Source organism: Ambystoma mexicanum, chromosome 2q, assembly GCF_040938575.1.
Source record: "Ambystoma mexicanum isolate Mex_15411 chromosome 2q, UKY_AmexF1_1, whole genome shotgun sequence".
Classification (NCBI taxonomy): Eukaryota; Metazoa; Chordata; class Amphibia; order Caudata; family Ambystomatidae; genus Ambystoma; species Ambystoma mexicanum.
In genome coordinates this window covers 233,704,817-233,731,604 of record NC_090924.1, presented here as the reverse complement: position 1 = coordinate 233,731,604, position 26,788 = coordinate 233,704,817, and the positions used below count along the sequence as shown (strand labels likewise).

The 26,788-nt window shown below is 44.6% G+C and overlaps 1 protein-coding gene across 1 annotated transcript in view; it reads right to left on the bottom strand.

The window, feature by feature from the left end:
• PDPK1 (3-phosphoinositide dependent protein kinase 1) overlaps nucleotides 1–26,788 on the bottom strand; it is a 1,145,521-nt gene that overhangs the window by 224,471 nt on the left and 894,262 nt on the right. Inside the window, exon 12 of the mRNA XM_069647190.1 lies at nucleotides 18,510–18,567. Coding sequence (XP_069503291.1) covers nucleotides 18,510–18,567 — 58 coding nt within the window. The remainder of the gene's footprint in view (nucleotides 1–18,509; nucleotides 18,568–26,788) is intronic.

The window sequence follows — 26,788 nt, the reverse complement described above, 5'->3', positions numbered from 1 at the left end:
TCGGAGGACGTCGACGCGCAGCACCCCCTAGAGAAAAAATTTTCCGAGGCCAGCAGAGCTGGAAGGAGATATCTAAGATGAGGAATACGTCGGAGGACACAATCCCTTCGAAATAATTATTTATTTAAAAACCACATCTAGAAAAACGCACAGGCACTAATAGTAAGCAATTCAAAAACACGGTCACTAAAAGATATACACTCTCTTAAAAGAATATTAGACAAGTCTTAAGTAAAGCCCCACTTATTTTCAGACAGCGGTGAGTGCTTAACGTAGATGGCACTCTAATAGTTTGTTTTAAAAAAGGGAGAGAAAAGCAGAGAACAAATTGAAACAGATCCCAACACTTTTTCAAGAACACAAGGGAGGAAGGCAAAGAAAAACCGTGAAGTTAGAGTTCAAGAGGCCAGATCCACTTTCAGAGGATCCAAACGAAATGTGTCCAAGGTCACACGGTTGCAGTGCACAAAGGTCTTGTAAAGGTTCAAAAAGGAGTTGGACCACAGACAGGGACCAGTTAGAGGGTCAAGGCGGACAGCCCAGTCCAGAAGGTTAAGTAGTTATTACCTTGTAGTAATCTTTAGAAAGGGAGGCCTGGCGGACACGGTACCTTAAGTGGTGAGAACGCTCCAGCGGGGGCAGTTGTTCCTGGCAGCGGGTGCAAGTCGGTGCTTTGTCCGGGGGAGGAGAGGATCTCGTCGTGGAGGAAGACAGGAGCCCGTTGCACTGCCAGGGAAGAAACCAGCCGCAGAGTTTCTCAGGTACAAGGAGCGGTCCGGTGATTCGCGGTTCAGTGGTGAGTGGCTATCCGGCTGCCGGGGTGCTTAGCACGGGCAGTTCGACCACAAACCGGGCTGGGGTGCGAAGAAAGAAAGGTAAACTGGTTGTGCCCACCAGTCAGGGGAAGAAGCCTCTCCAGCCGGGAGATCTTCTCTGTCGTCGGGAAGTGGCGAGTCGGTTCTGCAGGGCTCCACCGGTGGTGTCGTCGTGGTAGGTCGGCTCAGCTTCTCCCTAGTCGGATTCTCAGGTCCTGTGGCGACTTCTGAAGTTCCAGTCCCCAAAGCCCTGGTTTTATGCAGAAAACCCCCACTCAGCCTAGCTGTCACTCAAACATGCTAAGTGGTGAGCCGGCCGGCTCACCACTTGGGCCAATCACACAAGAGTGCGACCTGAGTTACCAGGGTAACTCGGTCCAGGGTGCCTAAACCCCCTCCCACAACCCCTGTGGTACCCAGACAGAGTGGCACCACTTTTGGAGGCTTCTGTGGAGAAGCCTGCCAAAAAAGTGGAACAAAGGGCTCGACTTGGAGTCACAGAAGAGAACACAAACGCCATTTTAGAATCCAGTCTTGGCAAAAAATACCAACCGGAGAATTAATATTAATTAAATAAACCGGCGGTATGTTCGAGGCTATGAGAATTAAATAATTAAAGTTGGTAGCCTTGAACAATGGGAAAATCCCATAGGAGAATATTCGCGGTCGAATATAAAAAGTAGTTTCCACTGCCACCAGCCAAAACTCGATCAGGGGGGACGGAGACGTGCCCCCTCGACTAACAGACCTGGGGCAATCGAATTGCCCCGACCAGTACGTCCACAATATCATGGTTTGTACTGGTTTCTGTTAATAATTTGGGACTAGTAAAGCCAATGGTGACTTTACATGCCCTGGGAGACAGTAGTCAGTCCCAGGGTATGGAGTCTATGGTGAGGTGTCACTATGACACCCCTGTGTTACTGCACGGAGGGTGCTGTGTAACACACATAGGAAAAAACACATGAGGCCCTATGGAGTAAAGAAACCCCATAGCCCATAAAACCCATTACCAGTCAAAGGAATACAATTAATCATGTCCAAGAGTGGGAGAAAAAGAGTCTCACTCTTGGCAGGAGGAAAAAAAAAAAAAACTCCAGAAATCCAGCAAAGCTGCTGGGGGACTCACTAGGTTAGGATATTCAGCCTAAAGAGAGAATTCTCCCTAACACTCACGTAGCTGCTTTGGCAACAGTTCGATGTGCTTACAGAGCGACCAATAGATAGGAGTCAATGAGGGGAAAGCATAAGCTTTCATGTTGACCCACAAGTTGCAAAGAGGACCACCTCTAGCGTGCCCCATTGCTGGAAAAGTTGGAGATGATATTGCTGTTCATCTCACTCGTAACCGATGCCGACTGAATTAATCTGCGGTCACATTGAGGTGACCAGGGATGTGTGGAGCCTGGAGCCAAATCATATACTGGATTGACCAGCCCAAATTTGTATGACAAAATCCACAAGGAGAGGAGAGTCCGTGACGCCCTGCTTGTTGATGTAAAATCTCGCTCTAAGGGAGGTATTCAAAATGGCCGCCATGGCCCGCGGAGGTTGGGCCGCCATTATCAAACACCCGGGGCGAACTGCGTCACAGGAGCAAGTGAAGCAATAGTCTCCCCAGGGAAGTCAGGGGCCTTGCGTGCAATCGTAGCCTTGAAACAAGGAACCTTGGCAGAGCCAATACTGGCAGATCAAGGGTGTTTACTCGATACGTCAGGGGCTTCCCCAGAATTAGCTGGTATTGAAAGGTCTGTGGTACGTGACCGCCTTCTTTTGCCCCTCAACAGGCCTGGTATTATCATGGCTGCGCGCGCAGAAATGCTTAGGGACATACCTTACAGCTAGGACCCTCGATGAGGGACTCTCAATTCTGTTGGTGACCGATATAGCCCCAAGTAGGGGAACCTTAGGTTTAACCCATGTCTTATAGCGACCTCAAGAAGGGCCTTGAGCCAAGACTCGGTACAGCTAGCTCTAGATGAAGCCTCAGTGCGAACCCTGGTATCAAAAACCACAGTAGAACTGGGGTCAGCCTTAGCCCCAAATGGGGATCCTTGGAAGAAGATCTGGTATTGGGGGACTGCTGCGGTGCCACTCAGAGGAGTTTCCTGTGCGTCTCGCTGAGCCGAGACCAAAAGGAGTACCCGAAACTGAAGTGTTCTGCTCCCACTGAGAATCGTAGATATTTCAGATGTGGGCTCCGGAGAACCGCCGATATTTCATATGCGGGCTCCAGTCAGAATGTCATTTATGCATCCTGGAAGACCACCACACTGAGCCAATCGCCCTTCCAAAGAAAGGACCTTATTTGGCAGGGCGTGATCAACTTGAATTTCTCTCGGAAAGATCGACTATAGTGCGCAGGCCAGCCTAGTTGAGCACTGTGAAAGGACAGCAGTGCTAGCCCTCCCTTGCTCCATGAGGGGAACAGTTTCCCCCGCTCTGAGGTATAGAAATTTCTGTACATCTGCTCTGAGGCAGAGCATCCCGATCTGACGGAAGCGAGGTTTGAAAAGTGGGGTAGGAGTAAAGGGCAAGCGAAAACCCGCCTAAACGATGTACAAACCCCACCAGTCTTGGGTGATGGTTTGCCACTCCTCCAGATGAGACAAGATTCGCCCCCCCTCACTTAAGTGTAGTGTGACCGACAAAAAATATCATTTGGTGATTTGTCAGCCAGGAGATTACTTGTCCCTTTAGAGGAGGCTGATGGCGAGAGAAAAAACAACCACCTTGCCGCTGCTGCTTAAGGCGGGGCTACCAACAGAGTTTCAGGTCAGCACACACAGTGACCCTGAAAACCCCCTGATCCCAGAGAAGGACCGAGTCTGGGGCCCTGACCTCGGCGTACAAGGGGCCTTAGCTGAAGCTGTCGCTAGGACCGACAAACAGTTTTTTGTTGTCCACACAACGTGGAAAACTACTCAGCCCCAAAAGGAACGCTCCCAGCACTAGTCGTCATGAAAGTTGGTGTAAGGGAGGTATCCAAAATGGCTGCCGTGGACCAAGGAGGTTGAGCTGCCATTTAGTCAACACATGAAGAAAACTGTCAGAAGAAAATGAGGCAACTGTCCTCTCTGGGGAGTCAGGGGACTTAAACACTTAGCCTTGAAACAAGGATACTCGGCCAAGCCGGTGCTGGCAGAACTAGGATGTTTAGTGGACATCCTAGGAACTGACCCAGAAGTAGCCTCTAATGGAGGAACCTCGGCAGAGCCGGTACTGGAAGGCCTGTTGCTGAACACCTTCTTTTCTCCCTCGACAGAATCGGTACAACCACAACCCGAGCGTGGGACGGTTGAGGAATATACCCTACTGACAGGACCCTAAGAGGAACCCTCGACTCAGTCGGTACTGTATTTAGAGGAACCCTGGGTTTTAACCCAGGACATATAGCTCCCTCAAGAGGGGCCTCGAGCCATGGCTCGGTGTGACAAGCACCTGAAACGGAGACCCATATCAGTATGGAAAGTTCCAGAAATGAAGACCTCAGGGCGAACCCCGGTATGCAGAGCCACAGACGAACTGAGCTGAACCTTCGCACCCAAATGCTGAACCTCTGAACCACATCCGGTTTTGGCAGGTCCTCTGAGGGACCCCCAGACAACACTCTGGTACGCCTATTAGGTTCTTGAGGCACCTCAGGGGAATCCCTGGTAACAGAGCTACACAAGCCCCTCTCCCAGTCATGGAATGCTCTCACCGAGCGGGGCTGCTCATCGCCGTCCTCATCCGCTTAAGTCTCATCCCAACGAGACAGGAACAGAAGACTGGTCTTCCACGCCTACCGCCTCAGGTTTTAAAAGAAAAATTGAATCGGAGAAGCCGGGACCAGGTCGGAACAGGAGTGAAAAGACGCTTAAAATATGTCCTCATAGGGTCAGAGTGCATGAGCATCTGACACTTTCCAAAAACTCATTTTCAGCCGAGGGTCACCGGCCGAGTCCACATAGATCAGTGGAGCAAAGTATGAGGGAGCGAGAAAGTACAAGGCAGCGGAGCCCACACACGCGGGTCAAAGAAGGGCAGAACGGGTTACTGTTGCCGAAGGGAATGCTCCCAGCACCAGACGCTGCGAACATAGGTGTAAGGGAGGTATCCAAAATGGCCACCGTAGGCCACGCAGGTTGGGACGCCATTTTGTCGCCACCTGAAGAGAACTGCATCACATGCGTAGCTGAGGCAACTGTCTCCTCAGGAGAGTCAGGAGACTTAACACTTTAGCCTTACAAGGATGCTCGGCAGAGCCGGTACTAGGGTCTCGGATGTTTAGTCTACATCTTCGAACCAGTTTCAAAATTAGCCTCCAGTGAAGGAACGTCGGACAAGCCGGTACCAAAGGGAATGCGGTCCGTGACCACCTCCTCTTTGCCCCCTCGACGGAACCGGTACCACCACGACCCTGAGCGTGGGACGGTTGAGGACAATACCTCACTGACAAGAACCTCAGAGAAGGCATGTCAGATCTGTCGATATAGACTTTAGTCTCCACAAGATGAACCTCAGGTTTCAACCTGGTTACAGCAGGGAAAGCTCCAGAACCCCCAGAAGAATCTCTGGTACGCCCGTTAGGCCCTTGGGGCACTTCAGGGGAAACCCTGGTGACATAGCTACAAGAAAGGCCCTTAAGGGGTCAGAGTGTTTAAGTCTCTGAAACCTCCCAGAAAAAGGCATCCTCTGACGAAGAGGCTGCCAGAAGTGAGACCGAATGTGCTAGTGGCATCCGAGTACGCCAGTCATAGGAAGCGCGGAACGGATTCACACTGTCGCATGGAAAAGGTTGTCCACCAAAAAGAAGATTTCAAGCACCCGCCCTCGATAGCATGGGTGTGAGGGAAGAATCCAAAATGGCCACCGTAGACACGCGAGAAGGCCTGCCATTTTGTGAACATCTGACGAGAACTGCATCATATGTGTAGATGAGGCAGTTGACTCCACAGATTGGTCAGGGGACTTGACTGAAAATGTTAGCCTTGACACAAGGATCCTCGGCAGAGCCGGTACTATGGAGGCTTGGATGTTTACTGGTCATCCTGTCCCTTGAATTAGCTTCCAAAGGAGGAACCTCTGCAATGCCGGTAACAGAGGAGTTACGGTTGACGACCTCTCCCTGTGCCCCCTCAACAGAACCGGTGACTACACGAGTGTGGGAAAGTTGAGGAATCTACCTCACAGACAAGACCTTAACAGGCCTCTCAGTTCTGTTGGTACACACCTTGCCTTGTTAAGAGGAAACTCGGAACAGAGTCCAGTCTTAAAAGCTCCTCCCGAGAGGGGCCTCGAACCATGGTTCGTTACAGAAAGCCTAAACAGAAGCCTCAGGGCGCACCCCGGGTCTGTGTGGGAAGCTCCTGACAAGGAGAGCTCGGAGTGAACTCCGGTACACAACGCCTCAGCATGACTATGCTGGCTATTAGCACCTGATGAGTGAACCTCGGATTGTGATCCGGTACAGGCAGGCTCCTCATGGAAACCCTTGGAGAAAACCCCCGGTACGCCTATTAGGCCTGCGAGGCACCTCAGGGAAAACCCTGGTAGCAGTGCTTTTGGAGCCCCTCCCGGACCTGGAGGACCCCGGGATGGAGTCACCCGGCCAGTGTGCCCTGAAAAGTACGGAATTTACCGGGCGTCTCTTCTTTCAAAGAGTTGAAAATGCGATGGAGGAACCTTCTGGAAGATCTCCTCCCACCGACAAAGACGCTGAAGTGCCTGGACCGAAAGGGAGTCGCAGAAGAAACACAAGTCCCAACAGTGATCCGGTCCCAGACACTTCAAGCATAGAGAATGGGGATCCGCCCTAGCGAAGAGACGTTCGCAAGAGGAACAAGTGGCAAATCCCAAACGATCCGGCATAGACGAAGGACTACGCAACGTCAGAACCAGAGCAGGAGAGAAGGACAACGGGAAGAAAAAGGTCTTCCCAGTGATGCTAGTGTGTCTAGCCCCAACCGCACAGAGAAAAGGACTGAAGGGTGATGTGCGGGGCGGAGCTAAGGAGGGAAGGGTTATGGCTGCGTGTGGTAACCCGCATAAAAAGAGAAGTACACATTTTCAATCTGATGCTTTTTTACAAAAAGTGCTCCAGTCCCATCCCACAGGACAAAATGTCCCAAAAGTATGGAAGAAAGGGGACGTGACGTAGTAGTAATATAGATTGTGGTAGACCATGCTACCAGGAATCCTGAAGCCATACCTATGAGGACCGTCACTACTCAGGCGCTGGATAAGGCCCGCCTTGGTATTTTTTACCAGGGTTGCTTTATCTAAGGCGGTCTCCCCTGACATGCAAACCATGTGGAACTGTGGAGTGACTTACACGTTCTCAACAGCCTACCATCCCCAAACCAATGGCTTGGTGGAGAGGTTTAACAGAACTATGAAGAGCATGAAAGGTGCTTTAGAGGAACCCCTTAGAAGAAAGAGGATGCTTCTACTGCCATGCCTTGGCTTATAGAAAGCCCCTCAAGAAGGGGTTGGTGTCAGCCCATTTGAGCTGCTCCATGGTCATCCGGTTACAGGCCCTTTGGGCCTAAGGAAGGGTTGGAGAGTGCTCCTTCCCTCAAGCCAGTGAGTCACCTATGTGCTAGGTCTCAGGAGGAGAATGGCACTGACAGAAGCTTCTGATAACTTGAAAGCAGGTCAGGCTCTGGTCAAACATTGGCATGACCAGAAGGCCAACATGGAGGAGCTTACTCGAGACCAGCTTGGTCTAGTTATGGTACCTACAAGGCAGAGGGCCTTACAGGAAAATGGATTGGACCCTTCAAGGCTGTGGGCAAACTTGGAGAGGTCAATCATTTAGTGGACTTGGGTAATCCCAAGGAGGCCACTAGGGTCTATCGCACTAACTGACTAAAGGCTTATGTTTCCAGACCAGAAATAGGAGGCCTAAGGACCCTCCCAAAGCAGGGTTACCCGAGCCTGAGCCACCTCAACAGAGTGCTGGACCCCAGAAGCAAGGGGAGCTACAAGGTGCCTACAAGGTGTCCAAGAACCGCAGTGGTGCCATTTGCCGGTAGCTGAAACTGCGATGTGCCGCTGATCTGGAGTAAGCCCATTGCTGCGGCCAACCCATAGTGGAGGTGTCTACAGACGTCCACCCTCGTCAGAAGGCAGCTGGACCCTTTTCTTCAGACCTAAGGCACTGTCTAACTAGGAGATTTCAATTGACATTGGCTGTCCTGCCTCCCTGCCGACTCTTATTAACATCTGACTTTGTGTTCATCTGTCATGCATAAGTTACTTGTATAGCTGGCAAAGGGTTAACTTATACTTTATTGGGGGATTGCAAAGTACGTACCTGTTCAGAGAACTTGTTAACCTTTGTTTCCTTCCCTAACCTTTTCCTTTTTCCACAAACTCAGTATTGCATTTAAGTGTCAAAGTGATATATCAATGTCCACAGTGTCCTAGCTATTGAAGTCACCTCAGGTTGTAGGAAGTGTGTGTGATATCCCAAAAGGGTATCTACTTAACTGAAACAAGCAGTGTATTTTTTAAATGTATTTTATTGTTACCTATTGCCCTTTCTAAAGATGGCTTATTTTAAAACTCACTGTTAAATTAATAAATCATTATTTTAATAAGAAACCTTGAGTTCAAGTGCTATTTGAATACTTGTTACCGTGAATCTCTATGTTGCACCTCTACAGCTCACATTGACTCATCTTGACACTCTACCTACTTCTGCAGTGCAGACGTATACCAAAGGTTGGGTTCCCTATTGCCAAGAGGACAAGGTTGATGCAGTCTCCCACAGGGTTACTTCATACAATCTTGCCCAATATGTATCCCTTCTGAGGCTTGTGGATCTGCTTGGATCACATGCTCTGCATAGGTTAGTAAGCAGTATCTTCTGGAGATGGTTTTGGGTTGTGACAAGGTACATCGGCAAATAGATGTTTTAGCACTGCTTGTCCCACTTGTTAATCTGCTTTAGAATGTGTGTCAATGCAGTAGTGCTGAGTAAAAAAGTAAGTATGGAGCTCCATGTTGCTGCTCTGCAAATGGTATCCAGCAGGACGTTTGCAATAAAAGCCAGATTAGCTCCGGTAGGTACCCCTGGTAGAGTGAGCTCTTGGTGTGAAAGGCACAGTCTTGCTTGATAGAGAGTAGCAGAGTTGTACGCATCTCACTATCCATCTGGAGATGGTGTTTTTTTTAAACGTGATCAATCCCTTTACCTGCCAGGTGCAATGTAGACAGTCAGTCTGTTTTTTGCAGCGGTTTTGTTTACACAGTAATAAACTGCCCTGCTTGCATCTAGTTTATGACGTTTTTTCTAAGCTGAGCTTGAAGGGTTTTGAAAGAAAGCTGGTAGTTCAATGGACTGGTTGAACTGGAATTTACATATGAACGTAGGTGAAAACTTAGGGTGTGTTCGTAGTACCAACTTGTCTTTGTGGATACCAAAGAAAGGGTTGTGCACTTACAAAGCTTGTAGTTCACTGACTCTTCTTATGGAGGTGATAGCCACCACAAAAAACGTTTTATACGCAAGGTCTTTAAGGCTGGATTTGTGCATAGGCTTAAGGGGGGGTGGTCCTATGAGCTTTGCGAATACCATATTAATGTCCCACTCTGGAGGCGGGTTTGAAATGGTGGTCCAGGGGTAAAGTATTTTTACTCCTTCCATGAATGCCTTAATGACAGGGACCTTCCAACAGGACACCTTGCTTTGAGAAGTGGTGTACAGGGATAGAGCCGCAAGGTGAACCTTGATGGAGTTGAATACTAGCCCAGACTCTAATAAGTGGAGCAGGTAATGAAGAATGTGTGAAGGAGTATATTCGATTGGGTTTACATTTTTGGACTAGCACCATATTACAAATCTTTTCCATTTGTTAACATTACACTGTCTGGTGTTTAGTTTGCGTGTATCCTTGAGGATTTCCATACACCTTTGACAAAGTTTTAAATGGCCAAACTATGACTTCAGGAGCCAAGCTGCTAAATTCAGAGCGAGGGTGTGGGTGGATCATAATTCCCCCACCCAATGCTGTGTGAGCATGTTGTAGGGGCACAGAAAGTTTGATTGGTTCAGACATCGCCAGTTTGTGCAGATGCGGAAACCAAGGTTGTCTCGCTCACATAGGAGCAACTAGGATTAGCGTGACTTGTTCCTGGTGCAGTTTGTTCACCAACATGCTCAATAGCGGTGTGGGGGTTTGGAGGGAGCGTCTGCAAATTTCCCTGACCATTTCATCCAAAGGGCGTTCTCCTTGGACCCATGTTGGGCAAACCTGTATGTGAAGTCTGGGCATTGTCTGTTTTGACTTCTGGCAAACAAGTCTAAAGCGGATAGCCCCAGAGGGAGAAGATATCATCTAAGATGTCTTTGTCGAGCTGCCACTCATACTCTTAGGGTACAGTTTCTCTGCTTAATGAGTCTGCCAGAGAACTGAGCTCCCCTGGAACCTGTTGTGATGTTAGGACCATGCCCCACTTGAGTGCCCCCTTCCACAGTTTTTGTGCTAGCCTGGAAAGACTTGGAGTGTGCATGATTATGTGAAACAAGGCATGGATTTGTCCATGAGGACTTGTACCGTCTGACCCGATAGGTGTGCTAGAAGTTCCAGAAGATTTATGTGATTTTGGGGTGTGATCTGTGTCCACACATCATGCGCTGTGTGGCGAACGGTAATGGGCTCCCCATCCCGTGAGCTATGTGTCTGTTGGGAGAACTGCTTGCACTGAAGGGTTCTGAAAAGATTTTCCCTTTTAAAGCTTTTTCCTTTGTCCACCAGTGTAGCGCTTGAACCAGGGTTAGCAAAACCACCATTAGATCGTCCCACTGTCCGTTTGCCTGAGACCACTGTTTCGCTAACCAGTCTTGCATTGGGCGCATGCACAGCCGTGCGTGAGGAACCAGGCAAATGCATGAAGCCATCATCCCGAGCAAGCACATTGCTTTGCGTACAGTTATTTGGCGACCGGCTAGATACGGACGTATTTGCAGCAGTGTGTTTTGCACTCTTTCATTTGACGGAAACACTAGACCCTCTTCTGTCTTTATAACAACTCCTAGGAACTGTTTTGTTCTGCCTGGAGCGAGATTTGATTTATTCTCGTTGATTGAGAATTCCAATTTGAACAGAAGATTGATAGTTCTCTGGCTATTTTGCTTGCAAATTTGGGGGATTCATCTGTTATCAGCCAGTCATCCAGATAAGGGTACACTGGGATTGACTCTGCGTAGGTGAGCTGCCACTAATGCTAGTACCTTGGTGAATACCCTTGGAGCAGAGGCTATGCCGAAGGGTAGCACCTTGAATTGGGAGTGTCGGTTCGCTATTTGGAAGCTCAAGAATCTTCTGTGCACTGGGAAGAAATATGAAAGTATGAATCTTATATATCCAAGGTTACCATGTACTCCCCGTTTTAGCAGTGGGATTGCTTCCTGTATCGTTGCCATGCAGAATTTTTGTGGCGTGACAGTTGTTTGCAGGACAGAGCGCATCGTTCTGTCTTTTTTCTGCACAATGAAGTACATTGAATAAATACCCTTGTTTACCCGGTTTGCCTGGATGATTTCTATGGCGTCCTTTAGGAGCAGTGCTATGCAGCTTGCTACCCCCGTCTCCCTTGGGTGATGGTGTGTGAGAGCTGTGTCTTTGGGGGCTCTGGAACTGAGTCTATTTGTTGGGCGATCTTGTCCCACTTGTGGCAATTGGATAATAACCTAGTATTATTAGCTATTCTGGTTTGATAGGCAGCTGAGGAAGCTACTTTGCTGACGCAGTCTAGAGGGTTCTTGTCCTCTTTCTAGTTGTGGTGACTACTAGGGAGTCGAACTTTAGCTGTACACCTAATGTATAAAGGGTCTGAAGGGGCTGGTCTAAGCATATTTTTTATGCGTGGGTGGACTGCCTGCGTCAGATTGGGGTTGGGGGGGGGGGGGTAAGAATTGAAGTCTGAATACTCCTCTGGACCGATTGAAGGGGATAAACATTGCTGCAGATCTTTTGTCCCTCACTGCCAAATCAAAACCTGCACACTTCCAGGATGATGCACGCTCAACCTAAAGCTCCATCCAATTGCATCACCACCCTAGCTCCCCACTGATTCAACACCAACTCCTGTCTCTCACATGGTATCTCTCACATGGTATATCCCCACTGCACTCAGAACGGGCCAAATCTCGCCCCTCTTAAAAAAAACAAATCTCGACCCCACGCTCTCTGAAAACTACAGCCGATTAGTATCCTACCATACCTCGCCAGATTCTTTTTTTAAATTTATTTATTTATGGTTACACAGTAACCTTCACAAAATGTATGCACAAACCAATAAAAACACTTGTATCGTATTTCAACACAATGTTTCTGGCAATATCTCTAATAATATTCCTAACAACATCACTAAAAATATTTACAAAAGCAATACATTTCACAACCATTCAATACCATGTACAGCTTTTCCCTCTAGTAAATCATTATATCCAATTTGCATCTTTCCTAAAGTGCTAGGAAAGTAGCACACACATACCATTAAAACTTAAACTTTTAAATTCAATTTCAATTATTGGAATAAGCAAACCGTTTCTTCAATTTCATTTAGAACATATACCTTCAGATTCGAGTTCGACTTTTGAAATAAAGATAACAGATTCTTCATTTGTTTGCGATTGCATCCTTCAATTTGAAAGAACACAACCATCACATTACATCTTAAGCATTTGAACTCAAATTAAATTATTAAAATGAGGAGGCCATCACTTCAAATTAATTTCATTAAGGACATAAACCTTTGGATTTAAATTCAAAGTTCAAGTTAAATCAAATCAGTTCTTCAGTTATTTACATTCACATCTTTCAATTTGCAGTCATCAGTAAGAAACTTTACTACCGCAATCTGCATACTTACCCTTCTACCATGCAACATATTCATCCACAGGAATTTTAAATCAACACACTCAGTACTGGAGACAAATGTACTAAAACTGCTAATACGCTCAGATCTTAGAGCTGCGCATTCCATTAGCAAATGCCTTCATGTTTCAATTATGTCCTCCAGATTACAGAATCTACAAGGAGAGATGTTCCCACTTATTCTCCAATATCCTTAATTTCTCCCGTCTTCAGCACGTTGAACCTGAATCGCATGAAGTCTTGTCTCAATGATTTGTCCGGAAATTTTGAAAGGCAGGGTTCAATTGTTCCTATTTTTTTCTGATGAACTACAAGGTGACCATATAATTTGTATTTACGTACAACCGCACCGTGTTCCAATCTTTGAACTGAAGTAACTTTTTTACTTTCAAGGGATTGGATATTAACAGTTCTCGGGGAACTCCCAAATTATCCAGGATGTCATGACATACAGATTCAATTCTGCTTAGATAAGTAGAGACAGGAGGACCATTACGCAAGCCATTCCCCAGGATTGCATATAGAATGTTTTCCTTGCATATAATAAGCTTTCTGTAGAGGGAGAGCCATTCTACGATGTTCATCAGAGAAAAGAGACAAAGCTCATATCGAATAGCCGGTAAAGGGACACATTTCGTTAGACATCTAAGAATAGATTTTAACATCCTCGACTCAGATCTAGATAATTCCTCTCTACACCAGAGCAGTGCGTGTTCTAAACCGTAGCAGAACTGGGCAATTGACTTGTTTTTACAGAGGCGCAAACATGGCAGAATGGAGATTTACCTAACTTAAAATCTGTCTTTCTTAATTGCGTAATGATGCGAGTCACTTTCCTTTCCAAGAATTCTCAATAATTCGACTTATTCTTGTCCCCGAAGATGGGATAACCTAGATATCTAATAACAGTCCTTACAGCTAGTCTCATGGTTTCAAAACCAAGAATATTTGATGGAGCTTCTTCTCTCAGTCAGTCACAAAATGATGTTTATGTTATTTTTAATGAATGAATTGGCCATTGTTTATTCTCTGAAGGCACAGAGAAAGCGTTGCAGACCTATTTGAGTGTGATCGAACAACATAATGTCATCTGTATATGCCGTACAACACACCTTCTTTCCTTCCACCGTGGGGAGGCAAAGGCCACTTTCTCCAGAGTTGGGCCAACATCCACAATATTTAAGATTAAAAATTGTGGGGGCAAATATACATCCCTGTTGAAGACCATTCATGACACGTATAGATTGGGATAAAACTCGCAAGCTGTTCACACACATTTTTATTCTGGAGCCCTCGTGTAAATGATAAAGAATTGATAATAAATTGTCGGGCATCCCAAAAGACAAGATTTCTCCAAAGTGTAGTTCTATCGACAAGATCGAAAGCTAATGTAAGATCCATGGATGCTACATATATCAGTAAGATCCCACACCTCCATGCTTTCTCTTGCATTATATTTAAGACGAGATATCCCACATCCGTCCTCACGTTACACCTGAAACCAAACGGGAAAATAGAGAGGGAGGTGTGTAACTCCATCCATTCTTGTATGTGCCCCAAGACCAGTCCGGAGAAGATCTTTGAATCAGCCTCTAGGAGAGCAATAGATCTGTAGTTGGAGGGACAGCCCCCCCATCGCCCTTCTTATAAATGGGCGCAATGTACGATAGATGCCAACTGTCAGGCATAGATTTAGTCAAGATTATATCTTTAAACAGGACATACAAGATTTTTGTCCATAAAACTGACTTTCATTTCACTACAGCACTTGCTAGGAAGCTTGGGCCAGGAGCATGTGAGGGGGGATGCTCGAGAGATTAGATTTTTAATGTCTGCCTGTGTAAAATCAATATTCCACAATGCATGACAAATATGGGTGGATAAAGACCAATCTATTTTGGAGGGGGAATAAAGTGTGCCCAAGTACCCTCCCCATGAGTCCTCTGAGATGATAACTGTTTGGACCCTAGTTTGAAACTCGGCCCCTCTGGAGATCACACCACAAAATTTCCGAGCAGTAGAGTCAGGTAACGCAAATAGCATTGCCTCACCATCCCTCCGATACAGAGAGGCCCGGAGAGTGTAACAGATTATTCCATTTGGTTTTGACCCTTTTGGTAAAGAGTAGTTGGGCATCCCTGTAAAGGAAGAATTTTCGAATGGATCCAAGTTCTTTATTCCGTCCATTGTTAATCTCCTTCACACCTTTGCAGAAGGTGTGTATGTTTTACATTTAGCATATTTGTTTTCCTTACGCTAGGGACCTTCTCCATAACAGCTTCCACGTAGTGGTCAAATACGTTGTGGGTATATAAATGTTAGCTTCTCACTAATCTCAGAAGTATTAAAATCGTGCAAAAATATAGCACATTTACTTTTGTCAGGTTATCTCTGTGCCACGAAATTCTGTTGCAGGATATATTAATTTATAATGTAAGAGGGAAGTGAGGTTGTTTAAAAGCGGACCTCTCCCAAAGAAGAGATGACTAAGATTTTATGGCCGCTCTTCAAAGTAGGGATTAGAGAAAAGGATTTTACCACATCAAATACGTTTCTGGACATAAAAACGTAGTCAATGGTCGACACCAGTATTCAATTTGTCCAGATGGAAGGATCACTGGATGCCGCTAATAACTTGTTTGCGCAGTATAGACCCCAATCTTTGAAAAATCAGTACCACCTCTGTCCCTGTTTTCTTTGTCAGTCCTCTACGAGCGTTATCATGCTCGTTCGATCCATTTACATTTTTTATACTGTGGTCTGCGGAGACGTCCCCTCTTTTTATGCCAAGTTCCGGGATTTAAATCCCCTGCAATAATGATGTTCAGATCAAGACACAGTCCCTGGCACACAAGAACAGCATCAATGAGTCCCAGGGCTTCCTTCAAGTTATCAGGACACCAGTATATATTAACAATCAAGAGATGCCCAGGATTATGGCCTGGTTTAAATTCCAATAGTACAGCGATGCAACCTCTGGAGATATTAAAGCATTTAATAATTTCCCCTTCAATGTCTGTTCTGACTCCAATAAGGAGACCCCATGAAGCTCTTCCTTTAGAATTTTTCAAGGCACATTTTTGGAACATCATGTAACCATCAATGGACTGAGCAGTAGTTGCCCAGGTTTCTTGAATGCATAAAAAGGCTCTTCCTGAGAGTATTGCGCACAATTCCAATGAGTTCCTCAAAAACCAGGATCCTTTAGAGTTCTAGGACAGCAACTTAATTTCTGGCAACTACCCAACTGCAACACATCCCACAGAAAACCTACTCAACCCCTTCCAATCTGGATTTCGACACTGACACAGTACTGAGACAGCTACTCTTCATATCCTCGACCTCCACAGCATCAGAGAAAGGACACACAGCACTACTCTTACTTCTCAACCTCTCTGCAGAATTCACCACCATCAACCACACCATTCTACTAGACATCCTAGCCCACAGGATGAATCTCTCTGGTACTGTACTCGACTGGTTTACATCACCCTTCTCACTGACAGGACACACTTGGTCTCTATTCCTCCTTATCTATCAGACCGCACTCACGTCAAGAATGGGGTCCGGCAAGGCTCCTCCGTATGTGCACTCCCCTTCAACCTATATGTTGAATCCCTTGTACAGACCCTCAGCAAACCTTAATTTCCATCAATATGCAGATGAGACACATATTTCAAAATGTCATCTCTTTCACAAGTCCACACCCTCCAAGCCTGTCTCTCCAAAATCACCAACTGGATGGTGACCCACATCCTCAAATTCCCCTGTTCTAAACAGAAAACCCCCTCATCTGCCGCCCCCCCTGCTATCCCCACCCCCCAACCCCAAAGGAACAAAAACGACCTTGCCCCCTGGATCCAAGATAACCTACACATATCCCTCTCCACACCTGTTAAATTCCTGGGCTTTATCATTGACCCTCACCTTTCTTTCACACATCACATTGCCACCATCACAAAAACATGCAGTCTACAACTACACCACCTATGCAAAATCAGACATATCCTTCCTCCTGAATACTTCTGCACCGCAGTTCAAGCTGGACTATGGAAATGCTCTCCTCACTGGACTCGACAACACCCATGCACCCCCTGCAAGCCAAACAAAATGCAGCAGCCATACTCATCTTCCACCTATCCAAACATTCACACATCACCACTGCTCTTGCCCAGTATCACTGGCCCCTCATACCCCAAAGTATTGCCTTCAAAAGGACTCTGCTTTGTATTCAAAGCCATCCACCTCAAAACGCCATCTTACCTTCATGACAAACTCAACCCATTACCCACACAAACACCAGACAAGCCAGCCAACACTTTCTACACGTTCCACTCTGAAAACTAACATGTACACAAAAAGAAACATTTACCCACTGGGAACCAGAGGGCATGGAATACGCTACCTCTTTACATAGGCATTGCATCCTCTATCACTACCTTCAGAAAGTGCCACAAACATACCAGTTTCCCCACACATAACCATGCCCTCCTCCACTATCATCACTTGTCTATCCTAATCTTCCTATCCTTTCCTGAAAACAATTTCAACTCCCACCGTTTCAATATTTGAACCATGTAAGGTGCTCCGATACCCTCTCGGTAGGGCTAGCCCTAAACAAAAATTAAAATAAAATGAAACAAGACATTAGGAGTTCAGAAAATGATTGCCATTGTTCTTTTTCCACACAGTACAGAGATAAAGTACTGCACAATGGGGATTGATGCCTTGATGCTGTAAAGTCAGAGATCATAGAAAAATAGGGTGAAGACAAAGTTGTATTTAACAAACCTATTGTGCTCCCACTGGCATCTTTGTAATAAGGAAGTAGCAAGTGCTAACATCCATGTATACAAAACAAAGTTGTGTTTGTTTGTGGGTTTGTATGTGGCGTTCTTGGGGACGTAACTCCTCATAAATGGTGAGGTCTGGCATCATGAATTTTGCAGGGAATATTCTTTATTTCATTGCTGAATTAATGCAACTATTTCTGGCTCGATAGGTCATCCCGTTCCTGAGATAATTAATCTTTTTGGTTTTTCGGCTTTGTTTTTTGGAATTACGTTTCGTGGTGTTACACCGCCATCTACAGGCAATTTGTAGAAAGTGCTCATCATCGCGATTCGAAGCTGAAACATGATCAACACCGGAGTAATTTCAATCGCAAAATTTTGTAAAGGACAGGTAACTGGACCCATATGACATCAAATGGAATTTTGCTACAACATGAAGATGGCAAATTTCAATCAGTTGATTTGAATCAGGTTACATGTTTAACACAAACTTCTTTCTTCTATATTCTCTCCTTCCATTAATTCTTTAATCTGAGAAATATATTTTTACAGAAATGCCACAAAACCACACAAAAAAAAAATCAGTATTTAATCACACCCAAATCAAAACATCGAAAGCTGAAACATGATCCACATTCTGAAGATCAAGACCATGAAGCTGATAGAATTCAACATGCTTTCAGACAGAACATTGAAAGTGCTCAAGAACCTGAAGCAAGACTTACTAATCAGAGAATGTGTGCTGCTAAAAACAAAGCAATGAAACTACTGAAGAAAATGAAGTGAGACTTACCGATCAGAGATTTAAAAATCTGAGAATTTAAATCTGAGGCAAAGCCGGGAAGTTAAGCTAGTACTTTATAAATCTCATCAAGTTGCATAACAAAGAGCTCAGCACATTAAGAACTAATTTGGACATATGAGATCAGCCTCCAATAACAGGCTTGAATCCATTCCTGGTTTGTTCGCTTAGAAGTAAGAGGAATGCTGCAGGAAACATTAGATAAAAACTCACTATCCTAATCACTTACCTTTCTTTTGTCTACTGGACCCATTTTAAGGATAAGGTTGTTTTCTACAAATTGGTGCCTGGAAAAAAAAAAGATTTTTATAAATAATATTCATTTGAGGATTTTACTATGTGAGAGCAGTATCCGTTTAGCATTCAAAATAAAAATCACATACAATTAAACAAACATGAAAGGATTTAGGAGTTTTATGCATAACTAGAATTTCCCCTCACTACCCCTACAGTATTACAAGGGTACCTCCAATCTGAATGACATAGTTGTAGAACAAATTACTTACTTCTGGTAATTTTCTTTTTGATGGATGTTCCGCTCAAGGTTTCCTCAGCTCAGATATATTCTTATATATATAGGTGCCAAGTGGCTTAGAGGTTCCTCGATATCGGGGCCAGATGGGACGTCTGTATAAGTGGCCAGCACCTCGCCCCATGACCTCAGATTTTCAATTTTTTTCTGTGCTCAGCCCATTGGGGAGTTTTGCTTTGTACTCTTAAGGATTATTTACTTATAATGGTCAGAAAGGCAATGAAGGAGTGATTTAAACTAATAAAGGAGCACTTGAGGGGCAGGATCAAAGAGTGATGATGAATCCGTGGGAAGACCATCCATCAGTAAAAACATTAGCAGAGGCAAGTCATTCTTTCTTCTAATGGATTGTGTCCTCCCACAGATTCCTCATTTTAGATAGACTCCCATAGCTGTAACCACTTCACAGGAGGGGAAAAAGAGCGACTCCCATTGAAATCCAATCTACACGCCTTCTGTAAGAGTGCTCTGCCAAACCAGGCGTTCTGGCTTGATAAAGTGTCCAGGCAATACAAATTTAGCAAATGTGCCTAGAGACTGTTAGGGGAGTTTTCCTAAAGCCCTACTTGGAGGCAAGACTTTAGTAAGCTATTCCAGTGGTTTGTAGATCCCCAACTGTTAGTATCAGTCTGTACTACTCGGAGACCCGGGTAGAGTGGCAGAGCAGTCAGGCGTGCCTTAAGAGGAATATGTGAGCTGTAGGGTAAGTACACTGAACATAGTAGTGCACAAAGAAACACTTAAAACTTAAACTTATAGTAAAATAAAGACAAGTGTTACTGTTGCACAACAAACCAACACACACAGGTAAACTTTTCAGTACTTTCAAAAGGCCACTTCTTAGTTGTTAGTTGCTGAACACATACAATTGTGACAGGAGTTTGACAGGTCTACTTTACTATCGGTAACGCACACCCACAAAGTAATGCAGTAATTGCATTTAGTCAGCATACATATATAAGGTGGTGATGTTTGGGAAGGAAAACTGTTGGTTATTGTTACCCTAGCAGAGATTCAGGTTATAGAGACAGTTTCCCTGCACAGCAAGTCTTTTAAAGTCCAAAACGCAACCCTAGCTAAAAGGCAGTTCAGAGAGGCTTAATGTTTTGAAAAGCAGCAGAAGTCAAAATGTTCCTGTGGATACTTTCTAGTCTCTAGGAATGAAGATACAGGAAGGTTTAAACATCATTGGAGACCATGTTAAAGGACTCACTAAAGGCACACAAGCCGCGGTTTGAGTCGGGAAGAAAGAGGGTTGCCCTGGATGCCTCTACCAGCACTCCAATGCTCTGGATCGACTTTCTGGAATAAGGTAAGCAATAATTTTCTCCCCACAGTACCTTTGGTTTGAAGAAAACATTTGTAGTGGATTCTCTGATGTTGCAGCTCTGGACCCAACATCTGTATTCCTTGGTCTGATGATGAAAGGAAGGACAATGGATGGGATCTCTCAGCAGAAGTCTCGAGGCAGGACCTCTGGCATAGCTATCATCAACTTTTCTGGTCACTCTGCTGTTTTGGTGCCATTTCTGCAGCACCAACCAAGGACGCGATTCACCCCGGTCAATCTCCTTTGGTTCCTGCAGTCCCACACTCTGATGAGGGGGTCTGGACGAGTTGGATTGCGTCTCTGGAGCGTCTGAAAAAACTTTGGACCGGATTCGGCCTTTCCACGACTATTTTAATTTTTTTATAGCTCTTTGGTTTACACAAAGAAAACCTTTAACTATTTTTACCGAACAAGAAGCAGAAAACATAAAAGAGAAGAAAACGACATAAAAGAGGCAAAAAAGCAAATTCAACTATACAAAATCAAGATGAGAGTTAATTCAATTAAAGAAAACTTAAAGAACATTTTAAAAATCAAGAATAATGCAATAAAAATAGCCCAAAAAACAAGGATAGCATTTTCCCAAACTTCTGTTCTGCAGATATGCTAAAATGTTGATAGACATTTATAAAAATGCCTCTTTCTTATTTCCTTTCTCTTTCTTTTATGTTGCTTAGTGTTTAGCACTGCAAAAGTCTGCTTGATTTCAGGCCCTTTTCACTGTTCCAAGAGGTTCGTCTTGTCCCTCAATTTTTTCAAAGATGAACTGGATACATTTTATGACCGCAAGATTGTTTGAGATCTTATCTCCTTCCAGCAGGTATGACCACCAAAGATCAATGTCCTTGAATCTGTATTCTTGCCAGATATGACCTATGTACGTCTGTTGTTCACCCCTCACAGTAGGGCATTCCAGCAACAAATGTTTCAATGATTTAACTTTTAGTACATTTTTACATAATCTACAATTCTTTGGGTCGTCTCTCTCTCTCTCTTTCTATAATGATTGGTTCTACTTGGCCAGAGATTCAAACGCAGCTTTAAGAAGCCTTGCCTCAAAAACCAATTGGGGAAAAGAGTTAGGTATTTGGGTAGTATATTCAGTTTTCGCGGGACTGCCCAGAATTCTTCATAGCCTCGATATTTAGTGAGCTCGTCCAGTGTATCAATCCAATCTCTGGTGTACATTTTTTTTTTCACTTGATCTGGGTTGTTTAAGAAGGATTCTTCCGTCTCATTCAAATTAAGAAGAATCATCTGGCATATTTTGGCCCATTCAGTCAATATTGGTTCCGACCTCTCTGCCATTGCTTTTTTTATGGCCGCAAAGCCCCCCTTTGTTGCCGGTTCTAGGCATCTTCTGTAGAAAGACAATATCTTCCACTCCACGATGACTTTCGGAGAGGATAGTGCCAGCTCTCTTCTAATTGAATTGGGAAAGATATTGGCAATCCCAAAATAGATCTCCAGAACTTGCCTTCTAGACGTGACCATAATTTGTTGTGCAATAGGAGTGAGGTTTGTGATCCATAAAGTTAGGATTGCCACTACTTTTGCACGATAGAAGTCTATCAGCGGTTTCATGGAAAATCGACAAAATCGCGCCAGTAGAATCTTAGCTTGGCCTATTAGGTTTCCAGGTTTGTTTTTTAAATCCTGACATCTCGGGGCTTCATATCTGTCGGTATTGATACAAACCCCCAGGTACGTGATAGCTGTCACTTCCGTTATCTTTTTGTTGGTTAAATACCATTGAGGTGAGTTTATCTTTTTCTTCATTTTGGTATTAGTGAACGTCAAAATCCTAGATTTTTCTGGATTGATGGTGATTTTGTTTTTGACGACATATGTTTCTAATGCTTTTAGTTGATGTTGAAGACCTATAGGAGTCTGATCGATTAAAACTGTCGTCTGCATAGATCAATCGTCCAATTGCTATATTAGCAAGTTTTGCTGGAAAGGATCTTATATCTACAAAGGCTTTTTCCATATCTGAGGAATATAGTTTATATAATTCTGGAGCCAAGGGGCAGCCTTGCTTAAGCCCAATTGTTACGCTCACCTGGTTCCCACGGGGGCGTCGACCGGAACTGCGCCGCTGTTATTTCCACCAGCGTGACGTGTAGCGCCGAGATGACTGACTGGACTGGCCCGCTCAGAAGAGGAATTAACCACCCGTGGAATTGAGTGTCAACCCACCTTCCCCACTCCCGTTGTCTTCCCACTGATCACTCTTGATGTCCCCTCCTTAGTCTCACCTGATGGTTTGGAAGGATGAGCTCTCCATCCTGCGTCGACCACAGGGGCGCGTTGATGACCAGTTACTTCACTGGCGTAGAGGAATTGGTGAGTTCCAGTATTGACTCTAAAGTCCAATTGTTCATAAGAGTTCAAATGTCTGCTCTTCACTCTGTCCGATTCCTTGCAGGTTGCCAATTAATCCACTAGAAGATTTCCAAATGGCACTCGGTAAGATTCAGGTAAGTCTATAGTGTTTTTCCCCTTAGTGGCCGGGGTACGGCGATGAAGCAGAGTTGACTGTGCCGACCCGAGATGAGGTGAGGTGAGACCCCCGTGGTAAATCAGGTAAGTTTTGTGGGGGGTAACTGGTATTGTCCTTGCTTTCTCCCCTTAGGGGCCGGGGTGCGGCGATGGAGCAGAGTTGACTGCGCCGACCCGAAATGAGGCAAGTACCTCCCGTGGTAAATCAGGTAAGTCCTTGGGGGTAGCTTGTATGGCCTTAGAGAGTCCCCTTGCTGTCTTTGTCTCCTTAGGTGTCGGAGGGCGGCCACGAGATGGAGAGAGCGTGATGGAATGCTGAAGTACCCCCAAGCAGGTGAGTTCAACGCGGCGCCGTAGGAATGCGAAGCAATGCTTCAAAGACTTCTGTCTTTCAGTTCCGTGGCGAAATGGATCAGGATTCAGGTAAGGATTAAAGTTAAAACTCCTGTTCTAACCTTTATCCTTTTTGTCTTCTTGTTTCAGGAGTCCCAGGACTGAAGCGGGCGTGGCTGAAGACTGGAGCTGCTGAAAACACGGTGAGCGTTACGCTGCAGCAAGCAGAATAACGCGAAGCACGTGTGGCTGTCCGGGCGTGGTTTAAATAGCCTTGGAAGAAGATCCAGGTAAGTATTCTTCCACAGCCCCACCCAAGTAACAAAATAGTCCCTTCAGTAAAATAGTCCCTCCTAAGCCTCATTTGGCTTGAGTCTTCATGCAGCATGGTCTGCCTCAGGTGAGTATGCAGCATGGTCTGCTTCAGGTAAGTTATCAATAATGAGCCTGGCGCCATAGGCGCCAGGACTGTACCCAAACAGCCCCTAACTGGGGCTTTTGGGCATGCTCCAAGTGGCATGATGCCTGCTTCCGGGGCTGTTGGGCCTGGTCTGGTCTTCCGGGGGCAGGCATCATGACACCAATGGTCGTAGGAATTGTATCCGATAACAGGCCAGCTTTATTTAATTTCACTTTAATTGAGGTGTTCGAGTTTAATTCCTTTATGTTGTGGAGGAGTTTTTAGTTTCCTCCACATCCTCTCTCTATAAACTGCATCAAAAGCCTTTGATAGGTCAACAAATGCTATATAGAATTTCGCCTCTTTGTTGGTCAGGATTCGATCTTTCAACAGATTTAAAATAAAGATGTTTAATGGAGTGCATTGTCCTTTTGCGAACCCAGATTGCCATTCATCCTTATGGCCTGTTTGTGTTGCCCGATTTGTCAATGATTTTAATAGAATGGAGGCAAAGATTTTTCCAGCCACATCCAGAAGGGCAATTGGCCTGTAATTTTCTGGGACTGTTCTTAGGCCCTTTTTAAAGATTGGCACCACAATGCTCGTCTTCCAAGAAGTCGGTAGTTTCCCCGAAGCCAAGATATATTTAAACAGTTGGTGTAGGATTTTAGCCCATTCCGCTGGGTCCTTTTTCAGACCTTCATTTGTCAGGCCGTCTGGCCCCGGTGCTCTAGAGTTCTTTAGCTTTTTAATCATGTCTTCTAATGTCTCACTGTCTATAGTCAGCAAACTTTCATCCCTTTTTGGTGTAATCCAATCATTTGTAAGAGGTTTTAGAACTGGCTGTTGATGTTTATAGTATAATTGCCATTGTTTCTCTGTGACTGGATTTGTTATTAGGGCATCTTGCACAGTCTCTATTATTTATTAAGGCCCACGCCTCTGCTGTATTTCTCTCACATATCGTTCTTAACATTGCCTGGGAGTCGTGGTCTAACATTGCTTTTTTGTGCAACTTTCTCCAATTTCTGAATGTTTGTTTTATTTCTCGTACTTTATCAGTTTTATTTACCTCATTCAAATCTTTCAGTGATTTTAACTGTTTCCTCAGTCTTTTTTTATCAACCACAGCTTGATCGAATATATGTCGATGTGACATTATTGGTTTTGTAGTTTCAGGTTTAATTCTAGTATGGAAGATTTTTAGCAGTGGAACATAATCGATGGTTTGCAGAGGTAGCTGCAAATACAAATCGTTTAGGGTGGATGTCAAGTTATCGTTCAGCGATAGTAGTTTGGCTGGATTCATTTTTACTCGAGTTCTTCCAGTGTTGATTTCTATCTTGAATGGGTATATTTCCTTTACGTTCTTAGGAAGAAAGCTAGAACAGGTAAGTTTGATAGCATTGTGGTCACTAGCCTTGGTCGGTTGCACCTCAAGTTTTTGAATAAACGCTGACATATTAGTTGAAATTGTCACGTAATCTAAGATGGCTTTGGATTTCAGCCCTCGCCACGTTTGTTTCCCTGGAATATCGCCTAACGTGACTCCATTTAGGATTGTGCAATCTCTAGATTGTAACGTGGACCTCCAGTTGACACCTCTTTTGTGTTTGGTTGTGGCCATTTTCGGTACATCTTCGAGTACCTTATTGTTTTCGTCCAGACAAGTGCAATTAAGGTCGCCCACCAATATTATCCATGGGTCATGCCATTTAGCTTTCAGATCATCAATTGCCTCTGCTACGTCCCTTGGAAGGGATTTGTTTCCTTTAACTCCTGGCACTCAGTATTTATTCATCAGCACAACGTGCTGGTGGTGTTGATCTTCTAGGGGCGACGGTGTTTCCAGGACTAAGATTTGAATATATGGAGTCAAGTTCCAAGAATGGATCACATTCCATTTTAGGTCTTTTTTTATTGCTATCAGCAGACCCGCCATTGGTCTTCCTTTTTCTCATTTCTTTGCTGGGTTTATAATTACTGAATAGCCTTCGATCAGGGGAGTTTCTCTCAACCACGTTTCCTGCAGGCATAGTACATCTGGCATCTCTTTTTCAAATTCATTTTTTGTTAGAAGGTGGTTGAATCCCCTTGTATTCCAGGAAATAAGGGTCCATGTTTCCTTTTGTGTTACTTTCCGGGGCTATAGTGTCTTCATTTTTCCTGCTGCTAGGTTGGCCAACCATACCCATCTCTCCTGTTCTCCGTCTTGAGGTTAGGTTACCTGCGATTGTTGAAAACAAGCTTTCTTTGAGATTGTTTCTTGATCCAGTACCTCTGGTTCTATTTCTTTATTGTTATTTTCGGTTATCTTGAACCCCATCTTTCTTATGGGCCTCTCTTCGGATAGTAATAGCTGGTGAATCATCTGGGAGCATGTAGAAACCTGAATACTATCCATATACCTTTTGTCAGGAAATTCTATCAGGGTTATATCATTAGAGCTGATTAATCTCAAGGATGGTATATGGTGGAACAACCTTAGGACATTTGCCCGGTTTAGGACAAGACCATCATCAGTATGTACTAGTCTTTCCAAAAGAAGACCTCTGCCCTTTTTTTCCGGGTTTGATCTGCGTTTCGGAAGTCTCAAGGGACTAGTCCGGAAATCAACAGTTCCACTGTTCTGCTCACTTTCTTCTGTGGTGTATTCCTTGATCTCCAAAATAGGTATGAGGCTGTTTATATTTTGACTTTCCAGGTTTCTTGTTGGACTTTTGACTGGTGTGTTTGAGCTTCCCGTCATCGTTGTCTTTATTTTTTCTTGCTTGCAATTTGCGGGCTTGACTATATTATTTTCCTTTTTTATTGTTTCAGCTTTGTTTGCGTTTTCCCCAATTATCCACTTTTCATCCAATATTGGTTTAACTCCCCTTTGTCCTTCCGTCTGTACTTGTTCATCAGTTATTTCAATTTCCTCTTCTTCTGAGTCACTATCAGTTGAAACGTTGTCGTCCGAGATGGAGTAAGTGGACATATCCATTAACTCCTGATCGGAGTCACCGTTTCTACTGCTTCTTTGTTCTTTGGACTCGTACTTATTTGCGTATTGGCCTCTCTCTGGCTACCAATGTTTCGATTTACTACAATAGTTGCTGCTTCCTTTGGTGTACTCAGGCATTTGAAAAATGATTTGCTTTTATTTGATTTACATACCCTCCTCGGCGGTTGATTTTTTGTTTTTTTGAGTATCTGTAATGGTCGAGTAGTTTTCGCTTTCTTATCATTCATGGCAATTTGCTCCTTTCGTTGCGACACTGATACCTTCCATCTGTTTTACGTCCTTTTTTTTTTAAAGATTTCACACAATTTCGAGTTCTGCTTATCCATTTTTGATACATCAATATCTTTTTCGTGCTGCGAACGGTCCAAAGTTTTTTGAGGTGTGTGTTGTCCTTTCTTTGTGAT